General features: G+C 42.8%; 1 protein-coding gene, 2 long non-coding RNA genes and 1 pseudogene across 7 annotated transcripts in view; 1 reads left to right on the top strand and 3 right to left on the bottom strand.

The window, feature by feature from the left end:
* Nucleotides 1-10: 10 nt before the first annotated feature.
* 2310047K21Rik lies at nucleotides 11-13,762 on the bottom strand. Its single transcript, XR_003953885.1, has 3 exons — nucleotides 12,182-13,762; nucleotides 1,751-4,508; nucleotides 11-96 (listed from the first exon to the last, which is right to left on the bottom strand). It is a non-coding gene; the product is annotated as an RIKEN cDNA 2310047K21 gene (long non-coding RNA).
* Nucleotides 9,712-10,601, bottom strand: Gm13886 (predicted gene 13886; annotated as a pseudogene).
* Gm39898 lies at nucleotides 11,478-11,853 on the bottom strand. Its single transcript, XR_866613.1, has 2 exons — nucleotides 11,814-11,853; nucleotides 11,478-11,775 (listed from the first exon to the last, which is right to left on the bottom strand). It is a non-coding gene; the product is annotated as a predicted gene, 39898 (long non-coding RNA).
* Nucleotides 12,004-14,199, top strand: part of Qser1 (glutamine and serine rich 1) — a 63,888-nt gene continuing 61,692 nt past the window's right edge. For 4 of the 5 annotated variants that reach the window (XR_001783209.2, XM_006500459.3, XM_006500460.4 and 1 more), the window contains exon 1: nucleotides 12,004-14,084. Coding sequence is in view for 3 of the 5 variants with exons in the window: in XM_006500459.3 (XP_006500522.1) it covers nucleotides 13,924-14,084 (161 nt within the window). In the remaining 2 variants the exon portion in view is untranslated. The remainder of the gene's footprint in view (nucleotides 14,085-14,199) is intronic. The other variant, NM_001123327.2, reaches the window with a different exon arrangement.

Raw genomic sequence — 14,199 nt, 5'->3', positions numbered from 1 at the left:
AACATATATGCTTGTATATTTGAGGTCCATTGCTTGTTAGCAGTCGAGGAACCATACATGCTGAGGTCAAGGAAGCACACACTCTTGAAGACTCAACTGAAAAAAATATTGGGATTTCTTTGTCTGTTTCTGCCAGACGTTTCCCTATTCTTTAAGATCCTTTATAAATTGGTACTGTGTTTTATGTTTATAGAGTGAGATTGCAATCCTGCTTGCATTTGATGATTTCGTCCAAATTAAGTATCTAGAAAGTTACATTGTATGGCAGTATTTGTGGATGTGAGGGTATGAGTCTTTTATGGCATTGTAGTCTGTTGGACCTGGTATAACATACCAGCAGTCTCAACACTTAGGAGGCAGAGGCACGAGGATCACAAGTTTGGAGCCAGCCTGGGCTACATACTTAGTTCAAGGGTCATCTGGAATAATTGGTGAGTTCCTGTCTCAGATAAAACAAAGCACAGACAGCACTATCTTTACGAAGGCATAAAAGGAAGACATTAGTTGTTAGAGACTGGGAAAGCTTTATCCTTTTACATTTTCAGACTTGTTGGCTGCTTGTCACAAATAGGTCATCTACCAACACTTCTATGTAACTAGAAGCATTTTTAAGTCACCCATATTGCCCCTCAAGTTCTGTTGTTCTCCACCGCATCGTTTCCACTATAACTATAGGCTTTGCATGTATTTCAATTCTCTTTTTAAAAGGTTACTAGAACCGACTGCTTGCTTTGTAATAATCAGAGTTACACCATGACTTGCCTGAACTCCCCCAGGTTTGTAAAAGCTGGGTTTGCCGTGAGTGAGCCCAGGTCCCACCCATCTCACACAGAATTATACTTAGGACAAGTAGAGATATAAAAAGATGGGAGAAATAGAGAGATTTTTCTGTGGTTGAAAGCACATGCTGCTCTTCCAAGGGACCCTTTGTACCCAAGCTCTCACATTGGGCTCCTCCAACCACCTACAACTCCATCTCCAGGGGATCCAATGCCTTCTTCTGGTCTTTGCAGGCACCTGCATTCATGTGGCATACACTCACACAGACGTGCACTCGCGTGCACACACACACACACACACACACACACACACACATATAAATTAAAAACATAGTTTTTAAATTTTTATTTTGTTTTATTTTAGTTTTTTAAAGCAGTGTTTTTCCATGCAGCCCTGGCTGTCCTAGAACTCACTATATAAACCAGGTTAGCCTCAAACTCAGAGATCCATCTGTCTTGCCTCCCAAGTGCTGGCATTAAAGGTATGCACACCTGGCACATATATGTATGTGTGTGTATGTGTATATATATAAAATTTAGTTTGTCTTCTTTTACATTTACAGTGCTGGGGATCAGAGCTAGGGCCTTGCTCATGGTAGGAAAGAGCTCTACCCCTGGGCTACACACACTTCCATACCCCATATCTTTTACCAAATCCTAATTTGAAATGTTGTATTGACTCTCTGAGTCTAAGCACAAAGTTAGCTTCAGGACCTGTGACAACCTCACATTGTCCCACTAGTAACCTTACCTTGGTCATCTACCCTAACTTGAAGGAATCTCAAATCCACCACTAAAACTGTGAAGTCACTGGCTGGTCTTCCTACAGCACCAGTATTGGTGTCACGATACTTTGAACACAAAAAGAAAACTATAATAGAACCATTGTTACCAAGCACCTGGTAACTGAAGGGGAATTTCTCAGTGTGAAGCCACTGACATGGATTCTGTTTTGCTAACCTTTTTCTTACCTGTGGTGTTTTGGGTGCTGAGTTGTTTCACGTGATTTCTGTAGGGCTTTTTAGTATGTTGTTTTGTTTTTGCTTCTCCGGGGGATGGGTGGATGCTAAACATTAAATCTGTTCTCATGTAGGTTTTATACATGACTAGACCAGGTTTTCTTTCCGTTTCGATTGGGAAATGAATGGAATGTGGCTCAAAGAAGATTTGAAAGAAAAAAAAAAGGCACGGTTATAAAAGTCTGCATTTGGTAGGACAAAATGGCTGTGGGAGTTTTGCATCTGTTAATAATATGCTCCTGAGGAAGGAGAGTGGGAGGGACGCACTAAGAACAATTCACAGCTGTAGAGAAACATGGTCTTCTGTTTGTCGCCAGACTTTTTTCTTTCGTGTGAAAAAGGTGGTGGTGGGCATCAAACCCAAGGCCTTGCCCCTGCCAGATGCTCACCGAGCAGTGATTTGTGTTAACAGTCTCTTCCTCTTGCATTAGTCTCCAAATTTCTAACCAGATTTTTTTTTTGGTTTCTCAGATCATTTATTTGTGTATACTCCTCCTAAGTGAACAAGAGAATTTTAATGCTAAAAGATTTACTTGTGCTTAGCAAAAGCTCATATTATTCATAACATTTTGTTTTAATTTAATGTGACTTAAATTTTACTGTTTGTTTGATCTGAAATGTTATGTATGACACATATGCTATTAGAGGAATTTAGTCTAGTATTTACATCATTTTTTTTTAAAGATTAGGGCTGGTGAGATGGCTCAGTGGGTAGGAGCATCCGACTGCTCTTCTGAAGGTCTGGAGTTCAAATTCTAGCAACCACATAGTGGCTCACAACCATCCATAACGAGATCTGACTCCCTCTTCTGGAGTGTCTGAAGACAGCTAGAGTGTACTTACATATAATAAATAAATAAATAAATTTTTAAAAAAAGATTAGATTGTTGGAGACAGGCATGATAACATATACCCAGAATACCAGGAAACTGAGACAGATTCAAGACCAGCCTTAGCTACAGAATAAGACCCTGTCTCAAAAACAAGAAAGGAAGGAAGGAAGGAAGGAAGGAAGGAAGGGAGGGAGGAAGAGAGGGAGGAAGAGAGGGAGGGAGGAAGGGGGTGGGAGAGGGAAAGAAAGAAACAAAGAAAACCAAAGCCAAACAAACAAACGATTATATTGGGTTGAACAGTGGTAAAATGCACACTTAGTTTACACAGGCACCTGGGTTTGATCCCCAACACCAAGTGAAAAAGTTTAATAACGTGCTGAAGAGCTAGCTCAGTGGGTAAAGGCATACCCAGGTCTCGAATAGCTGAAGAAGAGAACTTATTCCTGCAAACTGGTCTCTGGTGACTTCCACATGTGCACAGTGGCACATATTCTAATAAGTAAATAAATGCAATTAACTTTTTAATTAAAATAAGATAAAGATAAAAGTCATTACCGTTTGTAGATACTGTCGCTGGTCATCCGAAACACGTATGCTGTATGTTGATGCCTTCAGTCTGATGGACTGGATTTCTTCCATGTTTTGTGTTTACAAACCTTTCCTTAACAGTTTGAAGTTAACCGGTACAAATGTATCAGTATTTGTATTATCTGGAAAAGACAACCCATTTTTTTAATGCATAGCCTTCCTAAAATATAACTGCGTTTTATTTTAATGAACTTCTTGTTACATTTACCTTTTGTACATGTGAATAAACTTTATATTAAGTAATATTTATTGTTGGTTTTATAATGACTCACATATGATATTATGCAGGTTAAGCCTTGAACAACTAATTTCATGTCTTCAAAATAATGTTTATAGCATATGTATCTTTCCTTTGGCTGGGCCAGCATCCTACTTAAACAACTGAGCTATAGTTGTGTGGCTGTTATTGTTTAATAAAGTTTTAATATCTAATATATAATTTGAGGCAAACATGTTTATTACTCCTTCAAACTAAATGTATGTGTGCTGGGATGTAGCCTAGCATGTGTGAAACCCTACGTTTAACCTTTAACTCAGCCCCAAACCAACACATACTTCTTCTTCTCTACACGGCTTAGTAGTCGTTTCTTCTTCTCTACACGGCTTAGTAGTCGTCAGCTCAGCACTAAATAACATTCTTAGTTATTATTATTATTATTAGTTATTATTATTGCTGTGAAGATAAACCATGACCAAGACAACTCTTATAAAAGGAAACATTTAATTGGAACTGGCTTACAGTTTCAGAGGTTCAGTTCATGGTCATCAGGGCAGGAAGCATGGCAGTGTACAGGCAGACATGGTGCTGGAGGAGCTAAGAGTTCTACATCTTGATCTGAAGGCAGCTAGGGGACTGTCTTCTGCATTGCTTGAGCATAAGAGTCTTCAAAGCTGATCCCCACAGTGAGACACTTCCTTCAACAAAGCCACCCCTTCTTCAATAAGGCCATACCTCCTACTAGTGCCATTCCTATGGCCAAGCACTGAAATACATGAATCTATGGAGGCCAAACCTACTCAAAGCACCCTTGTCTGGTGTGTTGGGGTGCACTACTTGAAGGTTGCTAATTGTGTTATTCAATTGTTAATTCTGTTCCAGCTGAGAGCTGAGTATGAGGGTGGATTGTGGTATTGTTACGCTTATGGATCTGACTTAATAAGGATTTAATGTCTGGTAGCTGGGCAGGAAAGGGAAGGTGGGACTTCTGATCTGAGTCGGGGGAGGTCTCTGGGAGAAGAATCAGAAGTGGGAAGATTCGCCAGCCGGACATGGAGGAGGTAGGCCATATCTGTGTGAGAGAGAGAGAGGTAAGCGAGGTTGATAAGAATATTCGGGTTAAGTTAGATGAGCAAGCGGGGAGGTAGCCTAAGCTATAATAAAATTAATATTTGGCAGGTCCAAGAAACCCTGCTGTACTGGAACCTTCCTGAATTGCTCTCCTTTTTTTTTTTTAAGATTTATTTATTTATTATGTATATAGTGTTCTGTCTACATGTATCCCCTGCACACCAGAAGACGGGGCCCCAGATCTCATTATAGATGGTTATGAGCCACCATGTGGTTGCTGGGAATTGAACTCAGGACCTCTGGAAGAGCAGCCAGTGCTCTTAACCTCTGAGCTATCTATCTCTCTCCAGCCTACTCTCTGCCTTTTTTGTTTGTTAATCTTGATCAACAATTTGGCAGGATTTAGAATCACCATGGAAACAAATTTCTGGGCATGTTTGAGGGATTACCTAAACTAGGTAAAGGTAAGAAGACTTTACCTCCCTTCTGACTGTGGACACAATGTGACCAATTGTTTCCTCATACCATACCTTCCCTGCTATTATAAACTTTATCCTTTGGAATTGTTAACAGTTCTTTCTTTCTTAAGTTGCTTTTGCTTTGCATTTTGTTACAGTAACAAGACAAATGGCGGCTAAACTGGTCTTTCATTTAACCTTAACTCTCAAGCCCCTCCAGGGGTCCAGCCCATAGCATGTGACCCATAGCCTCCTCATGCTGTTAACATAAACTATGTGTTGTGGACCAATCCTCAAGTAAACAAGGATAGTCTTAAAATGGATAGAATATTCTAGGCAGTTGAAATTTATAGGCTGGGGCTGGAGGGACCACTCAGTAGTGAAGAGCACTTGTAGTTTTTGCAGAAGACTCATGTTTGGTTACAAGCATAGACATGGTTGTCCATAGTCATCCTTAACTTCAGTACCAGGAAATCTAATGCCATATTCTGACATCTGCAGACACTGGACATGCATGTGGTGCACATACATGTGTATGGGCAAAACACACAGAAAACAAATACTTAAAAAAAAAAAAGGGTTATAGCCATAGAACCAGGCAAGAATCAAACTTTCCTTTGTAATGTGTAGGGTTCAAACACACTGGATCTACTTTGCTGGCAAATCCATGAACTAAAATAAGAATTATGAGTTCATATTGATATAAATAGGATATGTGGGCTGGAGTGATGGTTCAGTGGTTAAGAGTACTGGCTGGCTGGGCAGTGGTGGCGCACGCCTTTAATCCCAGCACTTGGGAGGCAGGGGCAGGTGGATTTCTGCGTTCGAGGCTAGCCTGGTCTACAGAGTAAGTTCTAGGACAGCTGAGGCTACACAGAGAAACCCTGTCTCAAAAAAACAAAAACAACAAAACAAAGAAGGAAGGAAGGAAGGAAGGGAGGGAGGGAGGGAGGGAGGGAGGGAGGGAGGGAGAGAGAGAGAGAGAGAGAGAGAGAGAGGAAGGAAGGAAGGAAGGAAGGAAGGAAGGAAGGAAGGAAGGAAGGAAGGAAGGAAGAAAAAGAGCACTGGCTGCTCTTCCAGTGAACCTGAGCTCAATTCCCAGAACCCACTTGGTGGTTCACAACCACCTGTAACTGCAGTTCCAGGGGATCTGATACTCTTCTGGCCTCCGCAGGTACTGGACATATATGGGGTGCACAGGCAAAACTTACACATAAAATAGAATAAAAAATTTAAATAAATAGAATAGAAAAATTAGCTCCTCCTTATAGAAGAACAGTCATGAATGACTGTATGGTCACACGATAATGCAATTAGGAAAATTACTCTGTAACTGTATTAGTTGTTTTTCTATTGCTGTGACCGAGACAATCTATAGAAGAAAGAGCTTATTTGGGCTTATGGTTCTAGAAATTTAAAGTCCATGATGGCAGAGAATAGGGGACCGGTACCAAGAACTAGAAGCAGGGAGCAGAAGCTGAGAACTCATCTCTTGAACCACAATCAAGAAAGAGAATATACTGAGAATGGCTCAAGGTTCTGAAATCTCAAAACCAATCCCCAGTGACATATTTCCTCTAGCAAGGCCATACCTCCTAAACTTACACAGTGCCACCAATTCAGGACCAAGTATTTAAAAGTCTGAGCCTAGGCGAGAGAGGGACATTCCCATTCAGATCACCATGGTAACCATAATATTAACTGCTTGAAGCAAATATCATCTGTGGATGCTGTAGTGAGTTTATCGATAACTCTCAGAAAGGTATGTGCTAATGCACTTCATGTATTAATCCTCAAGAGGTGTGAATGCTGCCAGGCAGTGGTGGCGCAAACCTTTAATCCCAGCACTTGGGAAGCAGAGGCAGGCAGATGTCTGAGTTCGAGGCCAGTCTGGTCTACAGACTGAGTTCCAGGACAGGGCTACACAGAGAAACCCGGTCTCAAAACACAAAAACAGGGCTGTGAGATGGCTCAGTGGTTAAGAGCTCTGACTGCTCTTCCTAAGGTCCTGAGTTCAAGTTCCAGCAACCACATGGTGGTTCACAACCATCTGCAATGAGATCTGATTCCCTCTTCTGGAGTGTCTGAAGACAGCTACAGTGTACTTACATATAATAAATAAATAAATATTAAAAAAAACCAAAACAACAACAAAAAGACCTTCTTTGGCATAAGGATCTTTGCAGATGTGATTATAACTCTTGGGGTGAGCTCACCCTGAGTTAACCAGCCAGGTCCACACCCAGTGGCAATTCTCATAAATAACAGGAAAGCAGGCAGACATATAGAAAAGGCAGAGATGGAGCAGCATGGCCACAAGCCACAGAGTGTCGCTAAAAACAACAAAAGACAAAGATTCCCCCTTTGAGCTTCCAGAGTCAGCATGGCCTAAGAAACAACAGATTTCTAGTACGTTAATCCTTCTGGTTTGTGTTCATTTGTTTAAGTCACCATAGGGAACCGACACACAAGCTAAAACTTGAGGCTCGTGGGTCCTAAAGCACCCATGAAATACTGAACTACCAAAGAAGACACAGTACATAAAGGATGTAGCTCAGTAGCACAGCACTTATACCTGTATCTTAGGGAGTTCATGAGGATTGAGAATTTAAATCTATGCAACCCCCTTACCAAGGGATCACACTCACCTTGATTAGCTACTTCTCTGTAGGAAATAGTTTCTGATTAAATAGTCCCTAAGAAGATTTTGAGTCTCCCCTGTCTTAGGAGAGACTCCACTTCTCAACGGAGGCTTCCAAAGAAGCCGGCTTTAAGGGGTGCCTTTCCTGAGTCCATTGCCGTCTCCCTAGGAATTGTAGCAGCAGCAGAGTCATCAAAGATTACTGATAGGATCGAGCTTCAGAGGCAGAGAAAATGATAGCAGAGCTTCATTCTGATTTTCAAGTTGAGTTTTTGTTTGAGAGATAGGGTCTCTCTATATTTCATAGGCTGGCCTCAAACTCTTCTTTAAAGAGATCCTCCTACCTTGGTCCCACATCAGGGACCACAAGTGTATATTGCCTTGTCTGGCTTATTTCCATTGTTTTAATTCCCAATTTTGGCCTGAGAGATTGAAATTAGAGTTGCCTTAGCAAAGCCAGAGCTGATGGTGCCCCTTAAAACAAGAAAGAAAACAGAACACTAAATCAACTCACTTCTCTCAAACAAACACATTTGTTAAATGTGGTCTCTTTGAATCTTCTTCTTCTTCTTTTTTTTTTTTTTTTTTTTTTTTGGTTTTTAGAGACAGGGTTTCTCTGTGTAACCTTGGCTGTCCTGAAACTCACTCTGTAGACCAGGCTGGCCTCGAACTCAGAAATCTGCCTGCCTCTGCCTCCCAAGTGCTGGGATTAAAGGTGTGCGCCACCATGCCTGGCTTCTTTGAATCTTTTCTATACAATGGTTGGTCTATTTGTAAAATAGAAAATGTGTAGATTTATAGATGCCATTTCTTTCTTTCTTTCTTTCTTTCTTTCTTTCTTTCTTTCTTCCTTCCTTCCTTCCTTTCTTTCTTTCTTTCTTTCTCTCTTTCTTTTTTTGACTTGAGACAACTTTTCAAATAAGTTTATTTGAAGCAAAATAAACTACTGCCAAGAAACTTTATGAAAGTTCCATCTCAAAAGGGTCAAAAAGAGGAATTATCTGCTATTAATTCTTTGCATTTGGGGCATCAAAGATGCAGCCTGTGCAGCGTGATGACAAATTCTTGGATGAGAAAGCATGTAGACAGAAGTATTCCTATGGCAGAATATTTACAGCACTACTTTCAATGAAGTGTTTCTTCCAGAAACATTTGAAATGAGGTGAACTGCAGAGATTAAATGAAGGCTTCATATTGTACTTTCATATATGAAGGAAGACAGTGTTAAAAACAAAACCAAAAGAATCAAATATCATTGACATCATGATCTCCCAAATGGAGATTTTCCTAAGGAAAAAATTCATAGGGTGGGATTCAAATTAAGGAGAAAAGAATGTAGTTCTAACCAACGGTTTCTACTCTGAACACGCAAAGAATTCATTAACAATTTCAATGATAGAATATTACAGAGAAACCTTCTGAGATCAATTGTAGTGTTGGTTTACCAATTAGGCAAACGGCAGTTCACTTTCACCCACTCAGTATTTTAATCCTTTATATAACAAAACATAAAATTCATTTAGCTTTTCCCTCTTTTTTTTCTAAAGAAAAATGTCAAAAATACTGCTGAATATACTCCACACTGAACAAACCAATCTGAAATTTTTAGTACATATGAATTTTACAATATACTTACCATGAGTTTAGAAAAATTTGAATCCCACCATTCTAAATCTACCTAACCTAACAACCAACCTACTAACCACCCCCCACCACCTACATTCCCCAGCCAGAAGACTTAGAATCCATGCTTGAGCCAAAGCCCCCATTCAAACCACTGCCCGATCCTGCTTTTGATGCTGACCCCCAACCAAGGGGGGGGGGCACCAGAATTAGAACCACTATAGGAATTATTTCCAGAACCAAAAGCCTGATTTGGTTCCCTCTGCATGCTGCCCTGGCTTTGGTTATTCCCAGATGGGCCCAACTGATTCTGTTGGCTGGCTAACAATGCCCATCATACCCAACTGCTCTGCAACACTACCTGAGCCGCAGCCATCATCGCTGGGTTAATGCTAAAAGCACCAAAGTTCATCCCTCCACCCATATACCACCCTGGTTATTTCCCGAGCCAGCTCCACCCCCTCTACGGTTACCAATCCCACCCTGATTCCCAAAGCCACCTGGATGACCACCAAATCTTCCACTTCTTTCTGTCTATTGCTATTATGCTTAGGTTCAGCACTGGATATATGCACGCTGAGTCCTTTAATGATCAAATCCTCTCCACAAAGAGACTGGACAACCTTATCATCTGCAAAGGTAACGAAGGCAAAAGTTCTGAATGGTTTGGGAATGAAGACATCTACCACTTCTCCATACTGCAGAAGAGCTTCAGCAGTCATGTCCTCTGTACAACCTCCAACAAACACCTTTCTGCTTCTCAAAGGCTCATCTGGGCTTTGCTTAGAGTTCGGAAGTTTACAGTCACACCGTCGCCCATCTATCATATGTCGTTGTGACATTACTTCCACTTGGGTTTCATATTCTGTAAATCGAACAAAGTCAAACCCTTCTGAGTGGCAAGTTTTAAGATCTTTCTTGACCCGAACCATAAGAACCTCTCCGAAAGTACTGAAATAGTCTTTCAGAACCTGTTCTGTTGTTTTCCAGGGAGACCCAATACTATGAGATCAGACATTTTCTGGACTGCTCTTTTCACTTTCACTGCAGAGGAAGCATCCGTCTCATCTATTTTCCTTTTGTTATCTTTGGGATAGTTGACAACATATACCAGATTGCCCCAGCCAGCATCTGGGGCATGCAGAATTCCTTCCACCAGTTGGACACCTCTCATACACTGAGACACTGGATTCCAGTAGCACAGGCCACATGCCCCTGGAAACTGGGCTGTAACTGTGGACAGCAACACTGTCCCATCGTCTTCTGATGGTATTTCATCTACTTTTAACCTGAACATATTCAGACATCTTTGCTTAAATCTCCACTAGGCCACTGCTAGGAAGCGCAAGGAGGAAGGAATCCGACAACAACCATAGATGCCATTTTTAATCAATCAACTCTAAATTCTGCATTTCCTCCCAACTTCCATCCCTGTATAACAAAGCCATTTTGGTCTCTTGGCCCAGGTCCTCTCCTGCTCTCCCTCCCTCCTTTCCTCTCCTGATCTGGGTAGTCTACTGGGCATGCTCAGCCTTGATTCTTCCCTCTTCTTGCTCTCTCCCTTTATATCTAAGTCTTTAAGGAGTAGGTGTTTCATAGGCAAGAAAAGAAAGGGGAGGAGGGGATTTAAAAAAATCTACTTTTGGGGCTGGAGAGATGGCTCAGTGGTTAAGAGCACTGACTGCACTTCCGAGGATCCTGAGTTCAAATTCCAGCAACCACATGGTGGCTCACAACCATCCGGAATGAGATCTGATGCCCTCTTCTGGGGTATCTGAAGGCAGCTACAGCGTACTTACATATAATAAATAAATAAATCTAAAATCTACTTTTCAAGGCTAGGAAGGTTAAGAGCACTGGATACTCTTCCAGAAGACTTGGGTTCTATTCCCAGCACCCACATAGCAGCTCAAAACTGCTTATAACTCTAATTCCAGGCAGTCAGATGCCCTCTTCTGGCCTCTCCTGACACCTGCATATACATGGTACCCTGACATGCAGGCAAAACATCCATGCAAGTAAAATAATAAAATAAAAGCCTTATTTTTTTTATTATTTACTTTTGGTTTTTCAAGACAAGGTTTCTCTGTGTAACAGCCCCTGGTTATCCTGAAACTAGCTTTGTAGACCAAGCTGGTCTTGAACTCACAGAGATCTGCTTGCTGGGGTTAAAGGCAAATACCACCACACTCAGACCCAAAAAGCAAATTAAAAAAAAAAACAAAAACCCTCTATTTTGTCATATTTATTTTTAATTATTTTGAAGTGCTGGGGATTCAACCCAGGGCATATGTTAGGTGAGAGTTTTCTCTGAGAGCTACATCATCACCACCACACACACAACTGGATTTCTTATTTAAAAACAAGAAAAGCAACGCTCATTCTAAACTTTTGATCCGGGAACAGGCTTGAACCGGCTTGGTTAGGCTTGAGTTGAAACAGACATGCAAAGCTTGCAGTGGTGGGGCACCTTGAAACAGACATGCAAAGCTTGCAGTGGTGGGGCACCTTGAAACAGACATGCAAAGCTTGCAGTGGTGGGGCACCTTGAAACAGACATGCAAAGCTTGCAGTGGTGGGGCACCCTTCTTAAGATCATTCATTCATTCAGGATGAGTTTAAAAGTCAAGGATACATGGCTTTACAACTTTAAAATATTTGCTTACCTGTATCAGAGTTCCACACTGTGCCCTATAAACATGTATACATATATAAAGTTATTTAGTAATGATATTCATAAGAACCTAACAGTTGAGAAAATACTCGTATTGTTTTTGGGTTAAACAAAACTTTATTCAGGAAGATATATGGAAATAAGAATATTATTTCAAATTACTACAATTTTTCCTTAATGTCTTTTCTCTGATTTCTGTGGTATAAACAAACTGCATACTGTTGTAAAGACTATAAAGGTTTTACTGCCACTTGTTTGGATTTAATCTGTAAACTCACCCTTCAATACTGGTTGTATCTCCAACTAAATTCTATAAAACATTTACAGCATACCACTCCGTTTCCCACACGTTCCACAGAGACAAAAATTTAGTGCTCACAAAAGTACTTATAAATATATTAGCTAGTTGTGAAGACTTGCTTCATTTAGACTCCAGATCACCAGTCTGCTGGAAGTAAATGTTGTAGAGGGAGGAGGATATTTGCCGTACTTCTCAGCTGGATCTGAGATTTGGCAAATTCCTTCCTCAAGGAAAACCACTTTCCAAAGATATCCTAGGTAAATGCTTAATGAGATTAACATAAAACTGGAAAGGTCTACTGCGTCCACACCTTCGAATTCATTTGTAAATTACCACTACTTTCTTTTCTTCCCCACCGGGGGACCAGGCTGCAAGAGTCACAGGTGCAGAAGGTTTTTCACTAAAAACAGCATAGAAACAAAAGAATGAAGGCGCCAGGAGGAAAACATAGTCTCAGAACAAAATCAGTCTCGGAGGGGATGGCAGATCTAATGGCAGGTATTACAGAAGTTTAGATAGTCACCAGAGATAGAGAGTATCAGCTCTATTAGGTCTTCCGTTACGCCTGTCTGATTGGCTTAAACCTTTGTGCTAGTCTTTATCTTGAGAGATCTCTTTGCTAAGCACGTGATAGGTGTTAAGCCAATATTGATTTTTTTTAAAAGGAGAGATAGTCATTAAATCTAAGCTTCACGGTTAGTTTTAACTTTCAACTTATGGATCACAAGCCAAACGATTCATATGATCCCTGAATTTCATTACTCATAAGGAGAAACAGTTCGGGTAGGCACGACCTCAAAGTCATCAAATTACTCACACCACACAGCTTAGAAGTCCGATAAGGCAATGTTTGGGTAGAGTCTTGCAGAGATTAAACATCTTGAGCAGAGAGCCCCAACAAAGTGCATAGTGAGTTCGAATGTATTGTAATTAAAGTCATCCAGATGGTAGTTGGACTAATCAATGATGAGGCGGTATTTATCTTGGGATAGAAGATTCTGAACTCCAGAGTAAGAAAATCCCCAAGGTGGGGGGTGGGGACAGTTAATAAGTGCCCCTGGGAAAGGCCCATTCAGCTAGGGCTGCAAAATTCGTTTGAATTTGAATCAATTTGAATAGAAATCTCCCCCAGGAAGCAGGAACCAGATCCTCTAAGCCCAGCAAACTTTGGGCAGGAAGCGAGTACTGCAAAGCAACAGTCCCTTGTCTGTGGTTTGGGGCGCAGAGAAAGAAATCACAAGCGGGAATCGAGTGTTTGAGTTCCTTCAAAGAACCCGGGAGCGCAGAGTAACGAACTCCAGGCACAGTGCTGGCAAGCCCTCTCCTGTCCGCACCCATGCGGGTGCTCCGGCGCGTAGGCCTTCTCTTCACCGCTAGGGCGTCCACGGAGCAGCCCTCGTCCGGCCCGGCTCCCGAATCCGCAGCCAGCAGCGCGGGGCGCCGAGGGGGGCGGGGCGACGAGCGGGCGGAGGGCGCGGGAGGTGCATCCTGGGAAATCCAACAACATGGGGCGCCCGGGCTGCGGGCGCTGTGGCCGCCTCGCGTCCCGGCCGCAGGCGCCGCCGCTCTCCTGACGTCCGAGCCGAGGCCCGCCCGCCGCAGCCCGGTTCCCCCGCCCAGGCGCCCCCGCCCCCCGGCCGCGCCATGTGAGGGGCAGCTCCCGCCACCGCCTCTTCCTCCCCGCGCCTCCCGCCCGCCCCCGCCGCCTCAGCCCCCGCCATGGACGCGCACTACGCGCCCGCGGGCTTCGCTGAGCCTCCCGCGCCCCCCGCCAGCGCCGCCACGCAGCCCGCTGCCCCCGCCTGGGCCTACGAAGCCCGGGTCCCGGCCGCCGCCTCCAGCCCCAGCTGCAGCGGCAGCAGTCCCAGCCTCAAGGCCAGGTAGAGAGGGTGGGCGCGGGGTCTCACTGGGCCAGGAAAGGCCGCGGATGCGCCGGGGCCTGTGCCCGCCCCTCTCGGGGGCCCAGGCCGGGTGGGGAGCCTTCGAGGCGCCCTT

Source organism: Mus musculus, chromosome 2 (assembly GCF_000001635.26).
Source record: "Mus musculus strain C57BL/6J chromosome 2, GRCm38.p6 C57BL/6J".
Classification (NCBI taxonomy): Eukaryota; Metazoa; Chordata; class Mammalia; order Rodentia; family Muridae; genus Mus; species Mus musculus.
This window is presented reverse-complemented; position numbering and strand designations above follow the sequence as displayed.